The sequence below is a fragment of the Trachypithecus francoisi genome, unplaced genomic scaffold (assembly GCF_009764315.1).
Source record: "Trachypithecus francoisi isolate TF-2019V2 unplaced genomic scaffold, Tfra_2.0 Contig01558, whole genome shotgun sequence".
Taxonomy (NCBI): Eukaryota; Metazoa; Chordata; class Mammalia; order Primates; family Cercopithecidae; genus Trachypithecus; species Trachypithecus francoisi.
Window position 1 is genome coordinate 3,652,010 of NW_022681440.1, and position 27,744 is coordinate 3,679,753.

Below are 27,744 nucleotides of genomic sequence, written 5' to 3' on the forward strand. Positions count from 1 at the left end.
AGGCAAATCTTCACTTAGCCCACTGCTTCAAACACTAATCTCTCCTAGCAGCACCCTCACAGACATGCCCAGCCTCTTACCAGCTATCTGGGCAGCCCTTAGCCCAGTCATGCCAGCACATATCCTTCACCACCACAGTGGAGGTGCTGCAGTCAGGGTGGGCAGCCAGGTCTTGAGATCTGAGCTGGTGGCATCCATAGGCCTCACAACTGCAGGTGGACAGGTTCCAGGAGAAGGGCAAGACCCGGAGCACTTGGTGACTCGCAAGACACGTGGCTGTTTGTTTGCAGAGCATGAGTAGCAATTGCCTTTCCTGCCTCTACCCTCTGGCTCTGGTGACTCCATTTCCTTTTATTCTTTTTCAGTCCAGTGCTTCCATTCAGAGGATAGTTTGAGAGGTCTTAAGATATGAAATAAAAGGAGAAAGTTGGTGGGAACATGTCAATATTCTCCTCTTGATATTTGTAAAATTAGGGTATATGGAGTCTATTCAAAATGTTAAATTATTGATGGCTTAAGAATTGAATTCCTGTTAGCAACTCTCAGTAGGTAATGTTTTGATTAGTGTCTATCAGTAGGTACCATTTTAATCATTTAGTATCTATTACACACTGTAAATTGTGTTCTGCAATGGCAATCATTGCAAACACCTATCCATGAGATGGATTTTATCATAATTTCTGTTTTCAAGATGGGAGAAATGTAAAGGATTGAGAGACTTACCAGAGATCACAGAGCTAGTGAGTAGCTGAGCCGGCATTTAACTCATAACTTTCTGATATCAGAGTTGAGCACTTAAGCTCCCATATTCCGCTGACACCCTAATTGTTGCCACTTTCCCATTGAAATGATTACATAAAACTTTCTCTTCTTTTCTTCCAAAATGAGTGTCTGAAGCGAGTGTTTGAACATGGCATGGTTTGTTCAGGGGTTTTGAACTCATTGAGGTGCTGAAGAAGACCAGCAGCTCTCAGGAGTGCAAACCTGCACTATTTCTGCAGTTCTGAGGCTTGTGAATGCAGGTTCCCGTTCTCCTGCCGTGCTTTATTCTGTGTTATGTTGTCAAGGTTTTGTAGTGGTTAAGATGCCTACATATGAACCAGCATAATATAGTTGCAAGTAACATCAAGCTCAGGTTTTGCTTGGTTTTTCTTGGATATGACATTAGATCTGTTAAGCCTCCTGCAAATTCCATGCCATTTAAACCAGTATTTTGTTCTGGCAATCATTGTGAAACTTTAGTGCTACAACCATCTCTCTTTATTATTTTAAGCCCTGTGTGGAGGCTACATCCATGGAAAGAGTGGAACAGTCCTTTCTCCTGGGTTTCCAGATTTTTATCCAAACTCTCTAAACTGCACGTGGACCATTGAAGTGTCTCATGGAAAAGGTAAGAATCTATCGTAGGTCTCAAACGTAGCGACAAGTAAATGAGACAGAAACGTGGGAACAAAACAAAAAACACATTACAGTGTAAACAAGTGAGATAACTACTTTTCTCATGGATAGTTCAAAACTTTGACTTATTATTTAGTAACATTTTGGAAGAAAAATAGTCTTTCAACTGTATAACAAAAACAGATTCCTTGTTTTGCTCTCTGTTTATCAGATAACCTGAATATATGCATGTGAATAAAAGCTTGAAATATAGGTATCATGGTAAGGAATAAAGGCATCTATTCAATAAAAGGTGACTATTAATTAAATAAAAGGAAATAAGCGATTGTCTAACTTCTAATTTCCATGATAAATCTGGGACAGTTTTTGTACTTTCCTTGTATTTTATGTTTACCTGGTATCATCACACATAACGAATAATTTATCTTCACATAATCCAGAGATGCCTCATGGAATAGATATTTCTATCCTCCATTATAGATAAGCATAGTGAACACCAGGACGTTTTACATTTTGTGTAGGAAATGTAGATTATAATCACTAGGTTTAGGATTGTAGCCTGACTCTTTTTTCTGTGACTGAACTTGTCATTTTTAAGAGTCTATTTGGAGCCAGGTGAAGTGGCTCACGCTTGTAATCCCAGCATTTTGGGAGACCAGGACAGGCGTATCACCTGAGGTCAGGAGTTCCAGAGCAGACTAGCCAATATGGTGAAACCTTGTCTCTACTAAAAATACAAAAAAAAAATTAGCCAGGCATCGTGGTGCATCCCTGTAATCCCAGCTACTCCAGGGGCTGAGTCAGGAGAATGGCTTGAACACAGGAGGCGGAAGTTGCAGTGAGCTGAGATTGCACCACTGCACTCCAGCCTGGGAGACAGAGTGAGACTCTATCTTAAAAAGTAAAATACAAGAGTCTGTTTGGAATTTCGATCACATAAGTATTATGTAGACTTTGTCTTTTCACATAGATTTGAACCCTACTTAATATTAAATGGCTACATTTTATTATGTATACTGTGGGACACTTATGTATGCTACCATGAATGACACAAAAGAAGAAGTTGCTCTGAAGGAAACTAAGGATAACGAAGACACAGATTATGAGTGACCGAAGTTTTATAATCATAAAAATACACATTTTTATTAGAAGGTATCTATTCACAGTTAATTTTATTGATTTCACTATAGGAATCCAGAAATGAGACTTTGTAGTTCTGGTTACTATGAGGTCATATGCTTTAGGGGCACCTAAAACTACATTTTTAAGGAAGTTTTTCCTCAGTTATACAGACCTCCAACTAAGATTTTCTAAAGGACACTTGTTTAGTGTAAATTGAAAAACTGTCTGGTCCTTTGTCCCTCTGGGACAAATACTGTCCCTAAGAGCCTACTGACAATTTTTGAATGAAACCCGTTGTAAATATTCTCACCTGTTTTTCTTAAATATTCATATCTATGCCAATATCTACATCTATATCTGTATCTATATATAGCTACATCTATAATCTCCTTATCTACCTCAGTATTCATATCCACATCATAGCTTCATATTTACATCGTATCTGTACTTATATGCACTTAAGTATTCATTTTTGTTGTTTAACCCCTCTGCTTTTTTTCATTTCTAAAGCCATCCTCTTTCCACCCATTTTCTTCTTCAACTTCAAAGCTAGATTTACTTATTAAGAAAATGTTTTAATATTTTGATTAAGACTTGATGTGTCTAAATCCAGAAAAAAATTTTCAGCAACTGTTACCTCTCCTAACCTCTCTCTTTTTCTCTCTCTCCTCTACCTCTCTCTCTCTCTCTCTCTCATCTCTCTATCATCTCCGTCTCTGTGGCTGTTACTCTCGGGAATCTGTCTTCCCCTGTCATTTCCTCTTCCTCTCCATTTCTTTCATCTCTGTCTCTGCCCCTTTCCCTCTGTGCCCTCTGTGTCTCTTTCTCTGTCTCTCTCCTTCGCTTCTCAGGAGTTCAGATGATCTTTCACACCTTTCATCTTGAGAGTTCCCATGACTATTTACTGATCACAGAGGATGGAAGTTTCTCCGAGCCCGTCGCCAGGCTCTCTGGGTCAGTGTTACCTCATACGATCAAGGCAGGCTTGTTTGGAAACTTCACTGCCCAGCTTCGGTTTATATCAGACTTCTCAATTTCTTACGAGGGCTTCAACATCACGTTTTCAGGTATGTTGCCGTTTCTCTCCTGTGGCAACAATACTGCTATTTCTCTTCGTGAGAATGTGTGTGAGTGTGTGTGTGTGTAATGTGTGCATGAGTGTGTGTGTGCATGCGTGACTGCAGGCATGATTCCAACCGATGGGGTGCAGGAAGGTGAACCTTCACAAAGCAGGGCACAAGTACAGTTATGTGGCATCCAGAAAATGCCACTTTGTGTTACACAATCTGTGAATTCTCATTCTTGAAAAATCTGTAAATGTCACTATCTTCTGCAAAGCCCTTCTTACTCGATTCTCTTCACCAACTCTACAAGATCTCTTAGGAAAGTTTCCTCATTGGGAGGCGTCCTCAGGGTCAGTTGTCACCTGATTGCATTGGTTTCTACCCTTCAGTAGTTGCCAATATTTGCATTGACAACCACCTCTAGGATGAAGGAAGCACGTGGACACACACAGTTGAGGATGAGCTTAGAGTTTCATATATTCATATGCAGTGACAAAAAATACTCCAAGTTGGTAACATCATTATTTGTAATGATAATATATAGATAATATTTGCACAAGGTTTATATTACAGCAGAAATTATTTGTATGGGTTAGCTTGTGTAATTTGTATAGTTTATGACATAGATGCTAGTTTTTTTTACAGATACAAGAAAAATTACCCCCACTTAAAAGCTGGCCAAACATGTGAGAGATAAACATGGTCATATAAACAAAATGTGAATGGGTCACACTCAAAACCTCTGCAATATCTTTATTTCCAACACACCCCTACCCTCTGCCAACGAAAAGGGCCCTGCTGCACTACAACTGCCAATGGATGGGAACAATCACGTTAACTTGCATTTGTGCATATGATGCTTTGGACAAAGAGAGTTTTCCTTCCTTATTCCTCGTAGCCCAGATCAAATGTAATTTTCATAAGATGGTCCCTGGGTACCACAGTCACATGTAATTTATTCTACTTTTGAGATCTCAGAAATTCCTTAATAACTTTTGATGCCACTTATGAGATTACATGTTGCAATATTTGAGTATGTATCTTATCCCCCAGACTAAGACTCGAAAATCTTGGTAGAAAGTTTGCTTGCCCCACTTTTATGTAAGCTACAGCTCTACTGCAGTGTCTTACTCATAAGTAAGATGAGTTACTTGTAAGTAAGATGATTTTCCACTGTGTGGGGATTGACACCCCTAATCCTTGTATTATTCAAGGTCGACTGTACTTGAATAACACATGGGTTAGGGGTGTCAACCCCCGCACAGTGGAAAATCTGAGTATAACTCTTAACGCCTCCAAAACTTAACTACTAATAGGCTACTGTTGACCAAAGGCCTACAGTCAATTAACACATAAATAAACTAGTATCTACATTTATTTTGTGCTTTCATGACATACCTAACATTTTACTAATTTTTAAGATATGTCTTGATGGCACGGTTCATCTGCATGTGTTTTTAAGTTGTAGCAAATCTCCAAAAAATTGCCAATATGTGTATTGAAAACAATTCATGTTCCAATGGACTCAAGTAGTTCAAACCCACATTTTTCAAGAGCCAACTGTAATAAGAACTTCACAATTGCCTACTAACTACTGCATGATGAGTAGCATTATGTAAAATAAAAGTGCGTCTTCAAGGAAAATATTTCTTGGGGATTTCAAGATGCTCTGAACTATTTTCTCCTCCCTCTAATTCTACCTAGTTGCCATTTATCTTAATCTGACTTTGTTGATTTTTCTTGGTATTTCACTGCTCACGTGAAGCTTTCAAGACTGGCTTAGACCACTTGAGTTCTTGGAAATTTGTTGTAATCAGCAGTAATCATGAAACGTGCCACTTTGTATATCAAAGACTTAAATCTTTCCAACACTAATTCCTAAATCCCTCTCTCTGTGCATTCTCCCCTGGTGTATCGCAATTAGTATCACTATGAGAATATCACTTGCTCCTGTTCTTACTTTCATCATGATCCAAAATGAATTTAAATAGACTTCTCCAAAAAAAGAAAATGGCAGCGACACAAGTCTGTTGTTCACTTCTGCAGGTGTTTCTCAGGAGTCTACGCAAATTCTGTTCATTTTACTCTATCAGTTTCTTATTCCGGTGCCCTTAGCACAGAGCTGACAGTAACTCTTTTGATGACTGCTGTCTTAGTCTGTTTGTGCCACTTGCCATAATAGAATACCTGATAGTATGTAATTTATAAATAATAGAAATTCGTTTCTCAGTTCTGGAAGCTGGGAAGTCCAAGATCAAGGTGCTGGCATCTGGGGTGAGCCTTCTTGCTGTGTCATCACGTGGCAGAGTGTGTAAGACCAAAAAGGGAGGATCGCCATGTCCCCCTGTGATAGAAGACCAGAAGTCCTTTTATAATGGCTTTAATCCATTAATGAGGGTGGATCCCTCATGACAAAAACATCCCCAAAGAGGGGATCAAATTTCCAGCACATGGATTTTGGGTAACACTCTCAGACCATACAAATAACCAAAAGTCAGAATGGAACTATACAGCTGACGTTCTCTATAAACTGCTTACACAAACAAGCAAGCCAACAACCAAATACTCTTTCATGGATCTTTAAAGTGGTAACAGTCTATAAACATTTAGAACAATTCATCTCAATATAACCAGTAGAAAATTATACCTAAAGCCTGCAGAAGAAATCAATTTCATCTAGACAGTTGCAGAAAAGTTTTTAAAGAATAAAAATAAAGGTTTTTAAAAATAAAAATAATTAAAATAAACACTTTTGATTGCAAAGCCAACTTTAAGGTAAACAAGTTCCTTAGATATGTCAGAGGAGTTATTTCAATTGGAAGGATTTTTGCCTTGAAACTGGGCTGCACACAATTGCCAGTGACACTGATACCATGGAGTTTATTTTTTAAGTATACAGGTAACAAGCAATGTATTATACAAATGAAGCATTTACCCGTCCAGAGACTTTGTTGTTTATCATGAATGGCATTCATATGCTTTTATATCTGCATTCTTTCCTGGTAATCGAGTTTATTTCTGCCTTTCTCAGAAGGCCTTATTAAGGCAGTATTTCCTGATTGTGTTTCCTAGTCAGTATTTCTGCAGATGTTAATGGTAATATTGTAGAAAAAGAGCCCCATATTCCAGTTGGTTTAGCTAAATCTGTGCATTCCCCATTCTACATAACGTTGTCTGCTACTGGTTGCTAACTGTGTGCACTTTCCCACCTGCTACGATGTGTCTACTTCTTGAGTGCTAACTTCTAGTGAATTAGCATCATTTCTCAGTCATTCTCTTCAAAAGGTTAAAACTTGGACAACTTTGTGCCTTTACATATGTGGTTTTCTCTTCATTCAAAAGCCTTGGTGGCAGGCATCTGTAGTCCCAGCTACTCGGGAGACTGAGGCAGGAGAATGGCATGAACCTGGGAGGCGGAGCTTGCAGTGAGCTGAGATGGTGCCACTGCAGCCTGGGTGATACAGCGAGACTTTGTTTTTTTTTTTTTTTAGAAAAAAAAAAAAAAAAAAAACCTTTTCTGCATCTTTCGTGAGGCAAAACTCCTCCTGTCCAGGTCAGAGGGTGTCTCTGACATGCAGCCTTTCTTCTTTTCCCTAAGCAGAATTTGTTTTCTTCTATAAAACATAGGAGAAAAACATTTCCATGACAACGTTTTTACACCAAAATTATTTACTTCCCAAAATTACTTTTCTGTATTTGTCTCCTTCAGTGGTACCATGAATTTTCCAATGAGGATACTGTTTCTTCTTCTGTGGTTGAGTCATGAGTACCTGGGACAGAGGAGAGAGTACTCATTCTTTAATTGCCTAGGCAGGTCTCTGTGACAGGCTGAGACTTGATTGTGAAACAGAGAATGGACAGCTAATTTGGGTGGGCTGTCAGCAGAAGGAGGTGCAACGGGAGGACCAGGCCACCAAATTTAGGATAAAGAAGAAGGGCACTGCGGCCAGACTGGCCCCTGAAACTGAGGGGAAAGTGGAAGGATGTGAAGTTAGTTATGGAGGGCACATAACATAAGTAACTTGGATGTTAATTGTGAATGTTACATGAAACCATTGGATGGTTTTGAGGAGCTTGACATGATCTGAACTTTTTCAATGTTATTTAAAAGATAATGTGTGAGTCTCAACAAGAACATGTTATGCAATCCCAGCAAGAGATGCCAGATGGAAGCTCAGATTACAGGAAGGATGCTAGGGTAGAGCTGACTTGATTGGTAGGAAGTGAAGGGGTGGCATAAAATACAGAGTGGGGTCAAAGTTTTCAACCTGCATGAATGAGGATGCTATGCTTTGCATCACAAACACTAAGAATAAAGCAGGTTTGGGAAGAAAATACAGACTTTTTCTCTTGCGGATACTGAGGGATGTATTTGAAAGCAATTGACAAGAGTCTTCAGTTCATATAACAGGATCATATTAAAGAAAAAGAAATACTGGAAAGCCATCAGCAGAGTTAATTTCAACACATGGGGCAGCAGAAGATCCGAATCAGCCAATTGAAAAGTTGGGTCCAGTGACTTAGGAGGAGAGTGGCATCCCAGAAGCTAAGAAAGGAGAGCCTTTTAAGAAAGAAGAGAGCATTCAACTGTTTTGAAACCTACTTAGCAAGAGGAGGACTAAGAATTGACCATTGGTTTTTGCATCTGGTGGTCACTGTGACTTTGGTAAGATGTACTTGAGTGGAAGGCTGTGAAGGAAAACCTGAATAGATGAGATGAAGAGAGGCTTGGAAGGGAAGTTGGAAAAATGGAAGATACACCCAACACTTTGAAAAGTTTGTGCTAATGATAACCAGAGAAATAATACGGTGGTTGGGTGACTGTGAAGTCCAGAGATTGGTGGTGTTAGTTTGTTTTGTTGGTTGGTTTGGTTGATTACCTCATTCTTAAGATTGATGTATTTTTATCTTGATGGAAATAAGAGAACTGATGAGGAAAAGAAAAAGGATAAACTCCAAGAACAAAGTGTTTGAGTAGGTGAGAAGATGGAATTCTGAGGACAATACACTTTCTTGGGTTAGATGAAGATGAACATGTACATAGTGTAAATACACTTTGTATAATAGTGATTAAGTGGCAATTAATGTAAGAGAATCCTAACAAAGCCTAATCGAGATGGTTACAACTAATACACACCTTCTAACCTCGTGATATTGTTTCAGGCTTTCTGTCCTTGTAAGCATCTTTCAGAGGATATTGTATAAACTATGGAGTAAAAATATACACAAAGCAAAGAACCACAGGACCATGGTGTTTCTTTATATAAGATAATAGGCATAGCATATAATAATATCAAATTATTCTCCTATTTGGCAAGAGTTTTCAGTTGTTTTTAAACAATGAGATCACTTGGACTCGGGAAGGGGAACATCACACACTGGGGCCTATCATGGGGAGGGGGGAGGAGGGAGGGATTGCATTGGGGAGTTATACATGATATAAACGTCATGCACATGTACCCTAGAACTTAAAGTATTAAAAAAAAAAAAAAAAAAAAAAAAAAAGAATATTAAAGAAATGACAGGAAGCGTATGGTTTGAATTGAGTGTACACAGTATATCCTTAGATAGAAGGAAAATGATAACAGCAAGGTGTGAGATAGTGATTCTATTACAAAATCTTGTCTCCTACTTTCAATCTCACACTGTTTACAGATTGAAAATAAACAGAGGAAAATTCCACTATTCCTCACTGAGGTATATTCTAGAGGTGAAATCGGCTATGATAAGCTTTCCACAAACACAGCCCTGTGCCTTTGCTTTTATGTTATGCTTCATGCCTTAGTTATCAAAAAGCACCTTTGGGAGGGATACAGTAACCAATTTAAGCAGTTAGAAATATCAGTGAAATTATTCCACACTCTAAAATTGACAGTTTTGAAGTGAATTCTCTCATTTTAATATGCTATTTGTCTGTCTTCAATTACATAATAATTGTACACATTTATGGGGTGCATGTGATATTTTGATACATGAGTAGAATGTGTGACAAACATATCAAGATACTTAAGATACGCATCACCTCAAACATTTATTACTTCTTTGTGTTGGGAACATTTCAAATCTTGCCTTTGAGCTATTTTGAAATGTACACTTTATTATTACTCACGATGGTCACCGTACTCTGCTATCAAGTATTAGAACATATTCCTTCTAACTGTATCCTTGTATCCATTGACCAACAGCACTTTATCCTTCCCTCCATACACCCCCTTCCCAGCCTCTAGTAACTCTCATTCTTACTTGTCAATTTAAAAAAAAAAAATACTAAATCCCATGTCATTTGTCATTAGACAGTTCATAGTACCAGACAAAAAATGCACGTAACAGTTATAAGTGTTTGGGGAAAATATATGTGTAGATTTACTTTTTGTAATAGCACCCTTCTTCTCTTGCTATTTAATCATTGTGTATTTACCCAAATCCTCATGCATTTACTCTATCTCTGAATGTCTCAGAGTACGACCTGGAGCCGTGTGATGATCCTGGAGTCCCTGCCTTCAGCCGAAGAATTGGTTTTCACTTTGGTGTGGGAGACTCTCTGACGTTTTCCTGCTTCCCGGGATATCGCTTAGAAGGTGCAACCAAGCTTACCTGCCTGGGTGGGGGCCGCCGTGTGTGGAGTGCACCTCTGCCAAGGTGTGTGGGTAGGTGGTCACACGCTTTCATTTCATTCATCCATGGGGACAGGGCATAGCCCAGGCAAGAAGCCCAGGGTGGTCGGGGCGGGGTTGCGGGTTGTTGACAAGGAAGGAGGGGGTAAGAGTATGGGCCCTACTCTGCCAACCAGGGGAGAGGGGAGCTGCCTAACTGCTCTGGGCTTGAATGAGCTCATCTATAATGGAAGTCCCTTTCAGCTCTGAAATTTTATGATTGAACAAGAGTGAAACCAAAGCATGTGTCAAGCATATTTATGAAGGGAAAAAAAAAATTATATATATATATATATATATGAGAGAGAGAGAGAGAGAGAGAGAGAGAGAGAAAATCTGAAATGAAAGAAAACAATGAAAAAGAAAGAAGCCAAGCTATAATAACACAACCTCTGACAATTATATTGGTTTAAAAGCAGCACATGTCCCTTGGTATAACGATGGTGACAATTTCGTTTTTGTGTCAGTTGTACCCTTTGATTGGATGATGGTTGCACACTCCTGCTCAGTGGGCATGATAGGCATGTGAATGCTGAATTTGCTTTTTCAGTGTGTTCTGGAGGAATCCAAGAGATGATTCCAAAGAGTCACAGGAACTTTTATTTTGGTACCTTGAAATGAAGTACTGGGCTCATGTGCTGGTAACTGGCTTGTTGATCCAGTAGAGTGACGTTTATTGGCAATCTGGAAACCGTGCCACTGTAAGAAGTTTAGCAAAGGAGAATCATAACTCCTGTCGTAGCTTAAATAGGGTGTGTTGCCCACACAGCCAGAGCTCTCGTAGTTAGCTATATGGACAAGGTCTGTTTCCTGCCATAGCAACCCAGCCATGTTGCTCAGCATATTCTGGGTCTTACAAATTGTTCTTTAAAGTTACAGAAAACTGACTAATGTCGTCGGGAAGAAAAAAGGGAGGTGAGAGATTAACCAAGGTTCTCCTTAACACCAAGCTTTCTGAGTCCATGGAGTCCAGAATACGAACCACACTAATTTAACCAGTTAACGAACTGGAGGCAGGTGGGGGAGGTCTGAAGATAAAATGTAATAATCCATATAAAACACAAACTTGTTCACTTAGCCTGACTTGTTTAGCATAACTTGTTTTATTTTACCATAGTACAGAATCTCTTTGATTTTTGGAGTTGCTTAGGAATATTATGTAGCTCAAATGATAAAGCTATCTTTTTGAATTTTAGTGAGCCAGAGAGACACATAGTCAGAATTTCATTATTAAAAAAATTAAACAAAAAACATGAATCAAATCATCTGTGTCTCTTTCCAAAACAGGTGTCTATATATTTTTACAATCTGTTTTTATGCTACAATAGTGGTTCTTACTTTTTTGTGGTTATAATATTTATTTGAGAATGGAAGGCAAATTTTGAATATTATCTCAAGAAAAAAAAAGATACGGTATTTTGTAGATGATCTTAGGAGTTCCCAGAGTTGGTTGGAGTCTATTCCAGAGACTCCTAACTGAGATTGTTTGAAGTCTGGACAAAACCCCCAACTCAGTGAAATCAAAGAGACATCTAGGTATGGAACACTAAGTAGTCTAGTGATTATAATGATTAAGACCCATTAAATGTTATTCTATTTCATCCAGAGTCATTATCTTTACATTGTTTTTCTTGTCATTCAGGTGTTTACTCTGTGGTCTAAAATATGAAAGAATAAGTAACCAGAGTTGGAAGAATAGTTACTATTTATTAAACACTGTATGGTAGACCAGCCACTGCTTCAGGCTCCTTCCATGTAATAATGTATTTAGTCCCATGACAATTCTATGAAGTAAACCCTACGATTGACAGTTTCCTTTTACAGGTGGAAATATTAAGACACAAAGACCCTACAAACTGCCCAAGGACATAGAGCTAGGAAGACTCGAACCCAGGGAGCCTGCAACTCAGCCTTTAACCACTGCACTGAACAGGGAAACGGGGGGCCTTGGACAGGCCCTTTTTGTATTTAGCCTTTTGCATTTTGCCTGCAGTTCCCTGATTTTTCTTCCAGCCCCTCTGGTGCATTTGGGTGCTGTCTTCATTTCTCTCTCATTCCCCACACCTGCTTAGCTCCTAGTTCTGAAGGTTTCTGGCCACTGCAGAGCTCTAAGGTCAGGCTCCTCCTCCCCACCTTCCTAGCTCCAACTCCCTCCATATTCCCCCATTCCCCCTGATGGTTCCCCCGGCTCCCCAGACCCCACCAACCCCAGGGGCCACAGCTCCCAGAATGCTGTCTCCAAAGTGAAAACCCCATCAATTTGCCCAGTGTAACAGAGCCTGGTCAGTGCTTCCCCTACTAATCAGAGCAATCACTTTCCCTCCACCCTGTCCTGGCTCAGAGTCCCTCATTCACTGGCTCTCCAGAGTGCACCCAGCACTCACCCAGCACCCTTGTGCAGACAGATGGAGCCCTCTTAGGCCCAACAGAGCACCAGGGCTCTTTCTTTAAGGTTGGTGCAAAAGTAATTGCAGTTTTTGCCTTTTTTTTTTTTTTTTTTTTTTTTGAGACAGAGTTTTGTTCTTGTCACCCAGGCTGGAGTGCAGTGATGCGATCTCGGCTCACTGCAACCGCTGCCTCCCAAGTTCAAGCGATTCTCCTGCCTCATCCTCCCGAGTTGGTGAGACTACAGGCGCCCACCACTGCGTCCGGCTAATTTTTGTAATTTTAATAGAGACGGGGTGTCACCATGTTGGCCAGGCTGGTCTCGAACTCCTGACCTTGTGATCAGCCCGCCTTGGCCTCCCAAAGTGCTGGGATTACAGGCGTGAGCCACCGCACCCGGCCTCAAGTTGTCTTCATCTCTTTGTCTCCCTCCTCGGACTGACGGCTGCTTTACAGTGGGCTGCCTCATCCCTAAGCTCTGTGTATCCAAAAGAGGAAAATTGCTTTCCTCAGAAGCTTCTCTTTTCATCTCAAAAATTTGATTCATCCATACTTCATGTTCCTTTCTCTAAAATTATAGAAATAAAAATGATCTGCCTGTGGCAAAAAAAGAAGCAAATCCATACCAAAGGTTGCAGGTGATACCTAAGAAATGTCAACTGAGTTAGAAGCATGCTGTTTTAACCTCCCTAATAAATGTCTGACCTTAAATGGAATTTCTAGTGAGCTGAGAACTATTTTTCTATGAAGTCACTTTTCAGTGAAAGAGGTGGAAAGTTTTTTATTATTTGTGTTTATTCATTTTAGGGTTTTTTCAACCTGATGATGTATTTAGGATGATAGAAATAATATCATATGTACCTTGGGTATTCAACCTCAATGCTCAAACCCTCTCTTCTGGCACCTGTTGGCATGTGCATTATACATGTATTGTTTAGGATCTTCTTTTTCACTTGCAAGTTAGAGAAAAAGTTGCCCACATTGGCTTAAGTCAAAATGAAAGTTTATTGGTAAGGTGATATAAAGTCCATACACAGGGACAGCTTCAGGTGAGGTTTGATCAAGGGTTCAACCTCGTCAACAAGAACCTGAGGTCTCAGCATCTCTCAGTTTTGCCAACCTGGGTAAAGCAGTAGGTGGCTTCCTGATCTCATATCATCACATACAGTGCTGTAGCCCCACATCCTGCAGCTCTGTGGAAACAGCTATGCCAGGATCGCTTATGTACAAGTCCTGGTTTCCTCTCACTGGCCCACATTGAGTCCCATGCCAATTCCTGAGCAGTCATTGTGGCCAGGGCAGTCGTGATTAGCTTAGGACATTTAGAATTCCATCTGCACAGCTTTTGAATAATAACAAAAACTGAATATTTTGTGATGTTTTGTAACATTTTGTAGTATTTTGGTCAAAAGAGCAGGAGCAAAGTTAGCACATATGATGGAGATAAATGTTCGCTATAATTCTGTAACCTAATATTGCATCTATGACATCATTTCAGAATTATTTGAACAAAAAATTTTCTCAGGGTGTTAAAGGGCTGTATATATACGTCAGCATAAGCCTTAAATGCATATCTAGTAAGACAATTTTTTAAAAAAATGAATGAAAGTGAGATATAGCCTCTTATTGATTAACTGTATTAACTCTATTTGCTTGACAAAGTAGAAAGTCACTGGGCGAAATAAAAAAAGAAAAAAATCAACAACACCCTTATCCTCAATTTTTGAATGGATTATAAGTTATTTCCGGCAGGCATAGTAAAACAAAATATCTTGCCTGTATTTTAATTTAATTTAGATCTAGTTTAACACTAAACTCTCTCTCTATAGAGAGAGAGATATTAAAAATATATCTCATTAAAAATACCAATGTATAGAGTTTAGTGATATATATAATATATATGATACATATCATGTGATATGTAAGATGCATATCATGTGATATATAAGACGCATATCAAATGTGATATATATGAGACATATATGTCTCATATATACATCACATGTGATATGTGATATGATATGTCTCATATATATCACTAAACTATATATAATTCTATGTAGTTCTTTAATTTGGGGTTTAAAAATTTGAAACAACATTCTAAGCTAAAATGTTAGTTTCTGTTGCTTCTTAAAAGCTAATCCAATAATGGCACTAAATTGTAAAAATAAAGGTTTTAGGATAATGCATGGGCTAAAAATAGTATCATTTTGTGAAATTCTTAGATATTCTTTGTGAGTAAATATGGACTTACACATTTTGATTTATATAGACTTCTATTATGGGTAAGATTTACTTATTGTGTAGAACACAATGTACTTGGTTTGAAGGAGAAAGGTAGATTTTGTTTCTGTTCCTTAGTTGAGCTGTTTTCTATTTCTGTACTTTTTAAATAAAGCTTCTAAAACATAGAAGTCTGCATATTAATGGTTTTCCCAATTTCATAATGCCCTCAAAAGCCCCACAACGATGTCCGCATTTTAATAACCAGAGCCATACACCTTTGCTTTCAGCCATTAGGTTAAGAAACATCTCTGTTAAATGTGAGGTATTGTGTAGGCTCAACATTATTTAGGTGGACAAGTTGCTTCAGCTATAGAATTTGAACCCAATTTAACTCTATTGAATAGGCAGATTGAGAGGTTATATATTTTACTTAGTTTTTAAAATAATCAAATAAACAGTTATTTAATGTCCCCAATAAAATAACCTTCCCTAATATTGAATATGTATTAATTTATACAGACAGTTTGGTTAATGCTATGCATTTGGGACTTCCTAGCCTCCACGTCTGTCTGTTGCTGAGGCCACTCTCTCAGTGGTACTTTGCTACAGCAAGCCAAGCAGACTGAGACAGCAGATTTCACAGGTAGCTGCCTTTGTACAGAAGAATTGACTGAAAAATCAATTAATTCCTTTCTCCTGTGTTAATTTAATTTTAATTAGTTTCGTCCAATTGCAAAAATCTAAATGACAATTCAATTATAATTACCATTTCAGTAGCTTTTTTATAAAACAGCAAGTGATTTGTATTAAGAAACATTGTATTCGTTCATCTTAAATTAATATTAAATAGACTATTAAAAAAACTTCTTTAAAATGAAGCATTTAATTGTTCTAATGGTGATTTTCAATGAATGTTTGAAATCAAGCTCAAATAATTTTTGAAATTTTGGTCACTTAACTGTTGCGATTTTCTGAGCACTTGCTCTTTACTTAATATCAGTATCTTATTACATTATGTCCTCCGCGATACTGCCCCAGGGTCTGGAGCACCTCTCTCAGTTTCTTTGACACATCCATTCTTTTATTTGAATATCACGTTGTATCTGTTTTTGTATCCTGGGAGCCGGCCTGCACAGCTGTGGAAACAAGGAAAAGGAAACATTTTGTGATATGTGAGGTATCTAGTGGTATCTTGGTCAGAAAGGCAGGGGTAGTGTTAGAGAGCAGATAGGAAAGGAGATAACAAGCTTTCACAAGAATTCTTCTAATTTTATTTGAAAACAGAATTAAGTCAGAAGACAAGCCTCCAAAAGTATACCAATGTTTCTTCAAAGAACGTTTTGTAAAATAGTAACTTATACCATTCAGAAAGTTGCTTCCCTCAGCAGCATCACTTTCCTATCCTGTTGGAACCACAAGGTTATTAAAGTCATAAGCAAGTAGCCTTCACGGATTATTTAATATCCACCAATAGGAATAATTACCAAGATTGTGTATTAACAAACATAGCACAATTATTGCACCTTCTGATAGCAGATTGCCTGGGGTTCAAATAATAGTCTGCCTCTCACACCTGTGTGATCTTGAGCATGTTAATTAGTGTTATTGTGCCTCAGTTTTCTCATGTGTAACATGGGTTTAGTTGTGTTATATACTTCCATGGTTTTGTTTGTTTGTTTTGTTTTGTTTTGAGACAGAGCTTCTTTCTTGTTGCCCAGGGTAGAGTGTGGTGACGTGATCTCGGCTCACTGCAACTTCCGCCTCATAGGTTCAAGCAAGTCTCCTGCCTCAGCCTCCCAATTAGCTGGGACAACAGGCATGCACCATCATGCAAGGCTAATTTTTGTATTTTTAATAGAGATAGGGTTTCACCATGTTGGCCAGGCTCGTCTTGAACTCCTGACCTCAGGTAATCTGCCCGCCTTGCCCTCCCAAAGTGCTGGAATTACAGATGTGAGCCACCATGCCCAGCCAATGATGTAATACTAATAAGAGCATGCATTATGTAAGTGACATATAGATCAAAAAAAAATTAGATAAATTCCTATACCCCATCAGGCATGGTATTACTACAACTTATTTTTCCTACGATTACTTCTTTGAACCTTCAAAGATATTCCTCTTCTATTGAAATTCTAGAATTTGTGTCACAAGTCAATCTTCACAACATCTATACCTTCTGTGTTTTTGTTTAGAGTCTTTAAAATTCAACTGTTTTAAGGCATTCCTCTTTTCCAAACATCCTTTTATTAGGGCACGTCCATGCTCCAAACTCTTTCAGGGACCTCCTGCCATGGTTCAATGAAGCACAGGCGTTCCCTACAGCCTGGTTCAGGCTGTGTTTGCAGTCCCATCTCCCGTAGCTCCTTCCTGTGATGCTTCACTTCGGTCATGTTGATAAAGTCATAAAAACATCCTATTTGTCTTGCACCTGAGACTGTGCCCATGTCCTGGCATTCCTTCCCCACCTGAAAATGATTTATTTATTTGCCACTATGCCAGTATATCTTCAATTGCATGAATTGTTTTTAAACTTGTAAACCTAATAAAAGACCTAAATTTGGAATGGTTGCCTTTGTCAATTTTTGTTAAATTCAATTTTAAATATTCTCTAGTATTTGTGACTAGGTTTTATTCTCTGGTTGTTAGAATTACGTTTTTATTTTATTTCCTTTAAGGATAGCACCTTTTATAGCTGGAAACCCCAACTCTTCTCTCCATGGGGCAGCCGAGGGAGGACACACAGCTTGGCTTCTTTAAACTTTATTTTCATTTATTTTGGCTTTTATGTGAAAGACACTTTCTTCAGGAAGGAAAAAAAATAAAAGAACATCCAACAAAGATATTCAGTATCCACAAATTATTAACTTTTCCAAGGAGCTTACTATCTTTTTTTTTTTTTTTTTTTTTTTTTTGAGACAGAGTCTCGCTCTGTAGCCCAGGCTGCAGTGCAGTGGCGCGATCTCGGCTCACTGCAAGCTCCACCTCCCGGGTTCCCGCCATTCTCCTGCCTCAGCCTCCCGAGTAGCTGGGACTACAGGCGCCGCCATCTCGCCCGGCTAGTTTTTTTTGTATTTTTTAGTAGAGACGGAGTTTCACCGTGTAGACCAGGATGGTCTCGATCTCCTGACCTCGTGATCCACCCGTCTCGGCCTCCCAAAGTGCTGGGATTACAGGCTTGAGCCACCGCGCCCGGCCCCTGGAGCTTACTATCTAAATAGCTTGTTGTTGAGTTTAAACTATAAAGCCATTTTTCTTTCTCTCTCTTTTTTTTTTTTTTTTTTTTCGGAGATGGAGTCTTGCTCTGTCTCCAGGAGGGCAGTGGCGGATCTCAGCTCACTGCAACCTCCACCTCTCGGGTTCAAACAATTATCCTGCCTCAGCCTCCCAAGTAGCTGGGACTACAAGCGTGTGCCACCACGCCCAGCTAATTTTTGTATTTTTAGTACAGACGTGGTTTCACCATGTTGGCCAGGATGGTCTTAATCTCTTGACCTCATGATCCACCCCCATCAGCCTCACAAAATGCTGGGATTACAGGCGTGCGCCACTGCCCCCAGCCTGTAAAGCCATTTTTCTTCAACCTTACACTGTCTGCGAATCATCAAATTGCTAATAGAGAAGGATCACTGTTCAAACACCAGCAAGGTGTGGGCTGGAGTAGGGATGCCCAAGTATGGAGCATGAGAAACACATCAGTTGCTTTTCTCTCCATATTTATATATTTATATCTATTTTGTAGATATATATTATATATAATATAGATATTTTATAGATATAAATATATTTATATGTATTTATAAATATACACCTACTCATGGGTATATATATATATATATATATATATATATGTCTTTTAAGATGGTTTTTAAGTTATTATAGTTATACAAATATATAATTATGATTATATAATTATATTACTGTAATTTCTTAAAATGATTTTAAATTCCCAATGGCATCTTTGCATCACCAATTGCCTGCACTTCTCCCTCAACACTTGCACCCTGAGAACCATATCCAAAGTCTGCTTTTCTATCTTTGTTTAAGGAGGATGAGGGAGAAGTGAACCCAAGTTGTCAAGCGTTTTCCTCTCTGACTTTCTCCCCACATCCTTCCACATGGAGGCATTCTGAGATTCAGTGTGCACAAATCATTGGGGGGCAGTCATGGATCTCTAGCAACTTCCTGCTGGCAAGTGGATTAGGATGCCCACGGTCAGTGACGTAGCTGATTGTGTTCATGGTCAAAGAGGGAGTGAGGGTGTGAGAGAATCAGCATTGTGGCAATGGGCATGCAGAAGTCATCTGCAAAATTCTGCAATACCTTGAGCAACCCACTGGAAAACGAACACTGTGCATCCTTCTCTCCCACTCTCAGTACATACCTGGCATTTAACTGATGCTCGCTTTCCAATCTAACAATTATTCTTCAAACGAATAGGCATTCTGTGGGATGCTTACAACAGACAGACATGGAGGCTGGGAAGTCCCAAATTCATAGCATTAACCAAACTGTCTGTATAAATTAATACATATTCAATATTAGGGAAGGTTATTTTATTGGGGACATTAAATAACTATTTATTTATTTTAAAAACTAAGTAAAATATATAACCTCTCAATCTGCCTATTCAATAGAGTTAAATTGGGTTCAAATTCTATAGCTGAAGCAACTTGTCCACCTAAATAATGTTGAGCCTACACAATACCTCACATTTAACAGAGATGTTTCTTAACCTAATGGCTGAAAGCAAAGGTGTATGGCTCTGGTTATTAAAATGCGGACATCGTTGTGGGGTTTTTGAGGGCATTATGAAATTGGGAAAACCATTAATATGCAGACTTTTATGTTTTAGAAGCTTTATTTAAAAAGTACAGAAATAGAAAATAGCTCAACTAAGGAACAGAAACAGAAAATCTACCTTTCTCCTTCAAACCAAGTTCATTGTGTTCTACACAATAAGTAAATCTTACCCATAATAGAAGTCTATATAAATCAAAATGTGTAAGTCCATATTTACTCACAAAGAATATCTAAGAATTTCACAAAATGGTACTATTTTTAGCCCATGCATTATCCTAAAACCTTTATTTTTACAATTTAGTGCCATTATTGGATTAGCTTTTAAGAAGCAACAGAAACTAACATTTTAGCTTAGAATGTTGTTTCAAATTTTTAAACCCCAAATTAAAGAACTACATAGAATTATATATAGTTTAGTGATATATATGAGACATATCATATCACATATCACATGTGATGTATATATGAGACATATATGTCTCATATATATCACATTTGATATGCGTCTTATATATCACATGATATGCATCTTACATATCACATGATATGTATCATATATATTATATATATCATTAAACACATTTTTAAAAAATGTTCATGGCACATCATCTAGTCTGTAAAATTGTTGGTGCAGACTCCTGTGGAGCTCTCTTGGCACATACAAACCTCTGTGTGTGTGTGCACCCGCATATGTAGCCACTTTATTATTGTGTGTGTGTGTTTGATTGTATTGGACTTAGAATTTTGGAGCTGAAAGCATTCTTGACCTAAACTGTTCACTTTCACAGTGAAACAGGTGCTGAAAAGTTAAGCGACTTTCCCCAGGTTGACAGAAAGTAGACAGTTATATGTATTTTCACTTTGACCTTGATAAGAGGAATTTTGTTTGGTATAAATTTAGATCGAGAAGTCAACTATCCTCTTCCTTCATTGGGAAAGGGGGAGAAGCAGATATTTACTGCCGTTGAATGTTCTTCCATCCTAAGACATAATGTTAAGGCCTTCAGGGCTGTGACCTCCTGAAGACTGTGACAAGATAACTCAGTGGTTTGGTTTGTTGTTAGATTCCACTTTGAATGCGTCCCAGTGATGCCATAAGATACCAGTGAAGAAAAACTGCAGAGAAATAATGGTAGAATGGGTGCATGGGAATTGGTGGAGACATTTCATGAGGTAGGAACGAGGCGGGTGGGAGAGGTGCTGTGACAACCTGGTGACACGGTCCCTCAGCCATGGTGCCGGAGCACCTCTGTTTTATTCTAGAACTCTCTGTATGATTACATGCTGCTTCCACATAGTCAGAGGTCATTCTCTTAAAATAAATAAGACAATTTTGAAAATGAGCTAAGCGGGGTATCTTTTTGTGTCCAGTTGGTGAAACAATTTTAAAAATCACTGATCTATTTTAAAATAATATATTATTAACAGACATACATTGATAGAAGAGGAGGCTATCATGATTTTAAAGTTTTAATCTGTTAAAAACAGTAATTCCACTTTTGAATCCTCTTTCTCTGATGTCCTATTTATTTTAGCTGAATGTGGAGCAAGTGTCAAAGGAAATGAAGGAACATTACTGTCTCCAAATTTTCCATCCAATTATGATAATAACCATGAGTGTATCTATAAAATAGAAACAGAAGCCGGCAAGGGTATTCACCTCCGAGCACGAAGCTTCCAGCTGTTTGAAGGAGATACTCTAAAGGTAAAAAGAATCTTCTCCCACAGGATGACTCCAACTTTTCTTCTCAAAAAATATGTTGTCTATCTGTTTTTCTACATAGAGATATATGCACATATTGATATATCTTTTTATATATGATTTATTTATATTTACTTACAAATGAGTTTGAGGAGGTGTAATATCACTTTGCTTAGAACAGTGTATGTGGACTTTGAAATAACGTTGTAGATAAACCTGGATCTAACATTTATTAGTCCAGCACCTCGTGCAAGTTATTTAACACTTTTGATCTTCAGCGTCCTTATGTGTAAGAAAATGCAGCTGTACCTACCTTTTTGGACTTTCTTGAGGATGTAATCTAATAACATAAGTGGACGTTCCTAGCATTGTGTCTGGCACATAATTGTAACTATTAAAACTTGCAGGGTCCTCAAACCAACCCTTTCTGTAGTTAATCTTGATTTTTAAATGTGGCCATAATGTGGAATGCTGGAAAGGTTCTGAAGTGATAATGGAGGCAAATCCAGCCACTGTGGTCAGATCACAGACAGGGCTGATGAGGAGACGCCAAGCCAGGACAAGACAGAATCTCAATATTGATTGCAGGGGTACCCAGGTCCTGCCTTGATTTATGAAATCCCAGCTCCAACCAGAAATGCCCCTTAACTCCTAAGATTCTGATATAATTTTCACCTCTCCTGTACGTATTTCAATAAACTGGGAACCTTCCATGATCTAGGGTCTGGAGAATGGGCAGTCTGGCCTCAGGGCACTGAAAGGGAAAAGATTTAAGCAAGAAGAGCTAATGCTGTGACACAATCTCATCCAACCCGCGGCCCACAGGCCACATGCGGCTCAACACAGCTTTGCCTGTGGTCCAACACAAATTCGTAAACATTTAAAACACTATGAGATGTGTTTGTGATTTTTTTAAAGCTCATCAGCTGTCGTTAGTGTTAGTGTATTTTATGTGTGCCCCAAGCCAGTTCTTTCATCATGGCGCAGGGAAGCCGAAAGACTAGACACCCCTGCTAGAAATCATCCATCCAATCACCTGCTTATTTCAGTGAGGTGAGCAATTTCATTGAACAGAAGCCTGGTTTCGCGCAAGAAAGGGACACGTGGCTCTTTTTATTCCCTTTTTTAAAATCCCAGGGGTTTTTCAATTAATTTACATCTACCTAGATGCACATAATGATGCATTTTAGATTCAGTACTGTCAACTCACTTTGAGCTATGAGCGTTAGAAGAGAATATGCAGAAAGCCAACTAAAAGGGAAAACCCTGTTTGTCCTCCCTTTACAGAATGGCTGGAATGGAGCCCCCGCTGGGCTACACTTGACCTCATTAGAAGTTTTGTGCACAGGTCAGGAGATTAAAGGGCCTCACTTCCTCCTAAGGCCGCGTTTGACTGTATTTCAATGTCATCATTTAGTAGAGTGGTTTTATTCTAGTTGTTCTTTCATTTTAATAGTCTTTTGAAAGCTCACGCTGGCAGTATGAGGGACTGTAATTAAGAAGTGGTTTTTAGGCAGGAAACTAGCACATTCTTACTAATCTAAAAAAAAAATAGTTACATCACAAGTAGGCATTTTCTGAATTTTTTAATAACCTCAAATTTAGAAGTCAGTAAGCCTTTAAGGCAAACTTTTAAATAACTCTTAACTATACTTTAGTGCAGGTGAGTGATTAGAGATACTGCATAAAATATACAAGGATAAATATTATTGGAATGGAAGGAAGGAAATTATGTTCATTTGTGATTACACGCCATTTAAAGTTGTTGATTATTACAAAAAGTTTTTTTTAAAAAACCTTGCTTCTCACATTTAATTACAGAGAAACTGTCAATCATATAAAATGCCTACATGTTTTGCAGGCATATATTTTGTTAAATATGCTAATAAAGATCTCCGTTAAAAACATTTCTAGTAAAATTATCTTAATTTTTGAGCCTAATGCTGTTCACATTGATCCTTCGCACATACTGTGATGTAATAATAAAGACTAAAATTTTATATACACGCACCCCCTGCACACATAAATATGATGTTTTCTTGCTTCATGTGGAAAAACCATGTAAGAGATATCGAGCTCTCAGAAACATGTCATGAAAGGAATATAGAATGGAAAATGCAATTAATTTTGGAAATAAATCTGCAGGGTATAGTTTCTGTTAAATGGGGAAACATTTCCCCAGAACTTTCAGTGTTGTCATGCTAACATTCTGTGTGATGTTTTCTAATCTGTAATCATCTGCTAACCCATTAACATCCCTTAAAGTATATGGCATTGATTAAATGCCAAACTCTGAGGAGGGTCTGTAGTGCAAATACTTACAGCCTTGTATTAAACAGATGAATCCAGAAGGCTTTCTCTAATAACTGAAAAGAACCCTTTGAATGTAGCTACTTATAGGTGAAAAAAATATAACTAAGAAATGTTGTACAGAATAGGTGTAGCCTGTTCCTCATTCCATTGGGATCAGAAATCAAGTCTTCTGACTTCCACTCCTATCTGGGTTTTTATTTGTGATCAATGCAAAACCTGAACCCAGATTTTAACTTTAGAGAACTGACAGGGGAAAGCTCCATGTTAATCAATGACATAGCTGTTCTCTGGGCTGTCGGTAGTTGGACCCAGTGCTAATTGCTGATGACGTGGATAAAGAAGGAAGAACTCCTGTTCTGAAGAATCTTACGATTTAGCCTTTGAGCTGTTTATGTTTAGTGGTTCTAACCATGAAACCACTGGCAGCGAGGTGCAATCTGTCAGGGATCCACAGTGCACTTGGTCAAGTCCCCATGAGGAAGCCAAGATTCAGGAGAGCGGATGAGCTCACAGTGTGTCAGGAGCGAGCAGGGGCTTCACGGAGTGTCGAGTTATTTCGTGTTTCCCCGTCTTCCTGGATTTCTGTGAATTACAGACAATTCCACAGTGTACGGGGTAGCCCAAGGCCTTCCTGGGGAGACCTGCACATTTTCTCTTTGACCCAGACTCCTCTGGACTTAAAACCTTTTAGTCTCTGGATGTCAGACTGTGGCTCCTCTAATAAAAACATGGAATAAACCAAATAATGGTTTTTAAACAGTGACCTGGGACAATAGTCTTTTAGTAAGGAGATTAACGGGTATCTGATTCTACCCCAGTAGCATGTCCATATTTAATTGTAATGAAATAACTACCCACAAAATTATCTTTTCTAAATGTATTTTCTCCTTTCCTGAGTATGTATATCTGTGTACATCCCTGGGTTTATATATTAATTGAAAGACAATGAAAGAAGAATTAGCCCGTATAAAGAGGAAATAAGTGGGGAAAATAAACAAACACATTGGAAGAGCCTGCTAAGACTCTGTTTAATTTTATTTAGTTAGGGTTCCATTTTTCTAGTAAGACAAACTGAACATTTTCCAATATAATGTAATAAATGTTTATCTTTATGGCCCCCTGCTAGTGAGGGAGGCAGGTGGATTAGCTGTGCCCACCTAGTGCTGTATTGTTATTGGGATGCGAGGACTGCTGCATTGACTCTTTTATTTTATTTTAAGCTCCGGGAATTAACCTGTGCAGAAATCGCAGGTTTGTTATATGGTATACAAGTGCCACAGTGATTGACTGCACCTATCCACCTGTCATCTAGGTTTTAAGCCCCGCATGCATTAGGTATCTGTCCTCCTAGAAATTCAGTGCTGTTTCTGTTACCTGAGCCTCAGGGCATTGGCAGAAAGTGCGTGGGTCCTGAAACACTTTTATCTGACCCTCATTCAGAATATAACAGTGACACCAACCCACTGCTCCCCACCGTGTGACGTGTCTCCCCAAAAGTTGGGAACCCATGACTGAACTTTCCCTCTCCCGAATGGCCAATACCAAGCCATGTCTACTTTATGTTCCACATACTTATTGTATCTACTCTCGTTTAACAACTCCTTGGGAAGATAATGTCACATACAGAGCATTTTAAGCAACATCACACTTCTGTGTTATTATTACATGATGAGGTACTTCTGTTATTACAAATTCAAGATGAAAGCCACCTCAGTCTTGCAGACTACAGAATGTGACAAGATTCCGCCACACTGTGTTGTCCTTTAATGCATCCAGACCAAAGGGAACAGAAGGGAAGGATATGTTCTTTGACTTAGTTGAGAGTTCAGAGGAGATATTCAAGACTAAAATATTATAAATCTTTCCCACTTTTATAACTGAACTATGAGAAAAGGAATAAAAAGGTAGGTAGTGAAACCTGGAAACGTAAAGAAATATTTATTTAATTTTAACTAAACACAGAAAGAGCTCTTAAAGTAATGAATATGAAATGATCTGAACAAAAATGGGATCTTTTGCCTCTAGTGTTAATGGTAAAGATAAAACTTAAAGAACAAATACGATTTAGCACTAAGTCCTTCATTTATCTTTCTATACACTATATGCCTTTATAAAGTATCGTATAAAACGGCGTCTTTGAAGATTTGGATGTCTTATTAACATTGCTAACATAAGAATCCAATGAAGACATAGAGAGACTCACGCTGTGATTTTCGTCAGGTCTACGATGGAAAAGACAGTTCCTCACGTCCACTGGGCACCTTCACTAAAAATGAACTGCTGAGGCTGATCCTAAACAGCACGTCCAATCACCTGTGGCTGGAGTTCAACACCAACGGATCTGACACCGACCAAGGTTTTCAACTCACCTATACCAGTAAGTAATGTACGACTTAATCACATTATTTTTCATTTTGTCGGAACACATCTGATACCTGGCTTATATTAAGTTTTAAATATTGATTTTTTTCTGGCTGCCTACTGTCTTTTGGATTGCAGTTTAATTCTGCACTCTGTTGACTGGTTTGTATACTTAGACGCATTACTAGTAGTTGCTTGAAATTTATCTACTTGGAAATATTAATTTTAATAACAAAATAGTTGGACCTGAAAAGGAAACATAAAACATTTTAGATCTGATGGGCTTAAATATATTGATTGTGGTACAGTGTATATAGTAAACAATGATAAAAATTCATGGGCTTATATATGAAGGATTTAGAAGAAATGTTTGAAGTAACTGGAGGTAATAGACTTTGAATGACACACACATATATATATTTATACATTTAATCATATATATATGTATAAGCACACACACACATAACAACTGTATGTAGTAAATTATTTTCTTTTCACCACTAATTTTTGAGATGAGAGAACTAAGAATACTTTCAATACTTGCCAAAGATAACAGTTTTTTTTGTTTGTTTGTTTGTTTTCTTTATTATACTTTAAGTTCTAGGGTACATGTGCACAACGTGCAGGTTTGTTACATATGTATACATGTGCCATGTTGGTGTGCTGCACCCATTAACTTGTCATTTACATTAGGTATATCTCCTAATGCTATCCCTCCCCCCACCCCCTTCCCACAATAGGACCCAGTGTGTGATGTTCCCCTTCCTGTGTCCCAGTGATCTCATTGTTCAGTTCCCACCTATGAGTGAGAATGTGCAGTGTTTGGTTTTCTGTTTTTGCGATAGTTAGATAACAGTTTTAAGAGTTGGTGGAGCCAGGATTGAACCTGCAGCTCCCAGTTTTCAGTGCTCGCCCTCGTTTGTATGAACAAATCAATGTGGAATATGTTTTTAAAGACGTAAACGAAGAAGCCAAAAGAACAGGGAAATAAAAGAAATGCTGTGTTTCAAAAGCAGGAATTTGCAATATGATAACTGCCATTTATAGCATTTTTAGTTCTGAAGGAAAAGAAAAAGCTACTTGGTGTGGATAAGTTATTAAAATTAACTAATTAATTAACATGTTTAAAGTATATAAAATTGTCAAATCCTTCACTCATCAGATAAATTTAAAAACCATAGGATACTGAACACCATGACGTTAGAAATTTAAAAGTTTGAGGTTTTGAGCATAAAAGCATGTTAGTGACGGACACCTTTATTTGATGGATAGGCAATAAAAGGGCCTAGAAAAGATAATAATCATCCCACAGACCCAGAGCTAATCCAGGTGCCTAAGAGGAAGATTAATCACCGCAAATCCCTCTGAGGAGGAAAAATCACAGGTGAAGAATTGAAAGACTTTGGGCAAAAAATAGAATAAGTGTGGCTGAAATCAAGAGAAAACCAGTTTTTGACTTTTGTGCTAATACCGTTGAAAAGACTGAGTAAATAGAAAGCCTGTGAATTGACATTGATGCACAATACACTGATCATTGATGTTACAAGGTCAACCTGTAATTATAATTTTTACTGGAATTTTACTTTCCAGGATTTCGCTCTCAGAAATGTCTCAAAGAGCTCTTGTAAAGCCATTTTGCTTGCAGATGGAATGAATGCTATTGCGATTGCTTTTTACACTTCTCGTCCCTGTCGAGATGTTCAATGTATTTTGTTTT

The 27,744-nt window shown here is 38.3% G+C and overlaps 1 protein-coding gene across 1 annotated transcript in view; it reads left to right on the plus strand.

Moving 5' to 3' along the window:
• The window catches only part of CSMD1 (CUB and Sushi multiple domains 1), a 2,074,981-nt gene that overhangs the window by 1,650,984 nt on the left and 396,253 nt on the right, over positions 1-27,744 (plus strand). Inside the window, exons 19-23 of the mRNA XM_033177634.1 lie at positions 1,274-1,390; positions 3,372-3,587; positions 10,043-10,231; positions 21,187-21,356; positions 25,887-26,043. Of these exons, the coding sequence (XP_033033525.1) occupies positions 1,274-1,390; positions 3,372-3,587; positions 10,043-10,231; positions 21,187-21,356; positions 25,887-26,043 (849 nt within the window). The remainder of the gene's footprint in view (positions 1-1,273; positions 1,391-3,371; positions 3,588-10,042; positions 10,232-21,186; positions 21,357-25,886; positions 26,044-27,744) is intronic.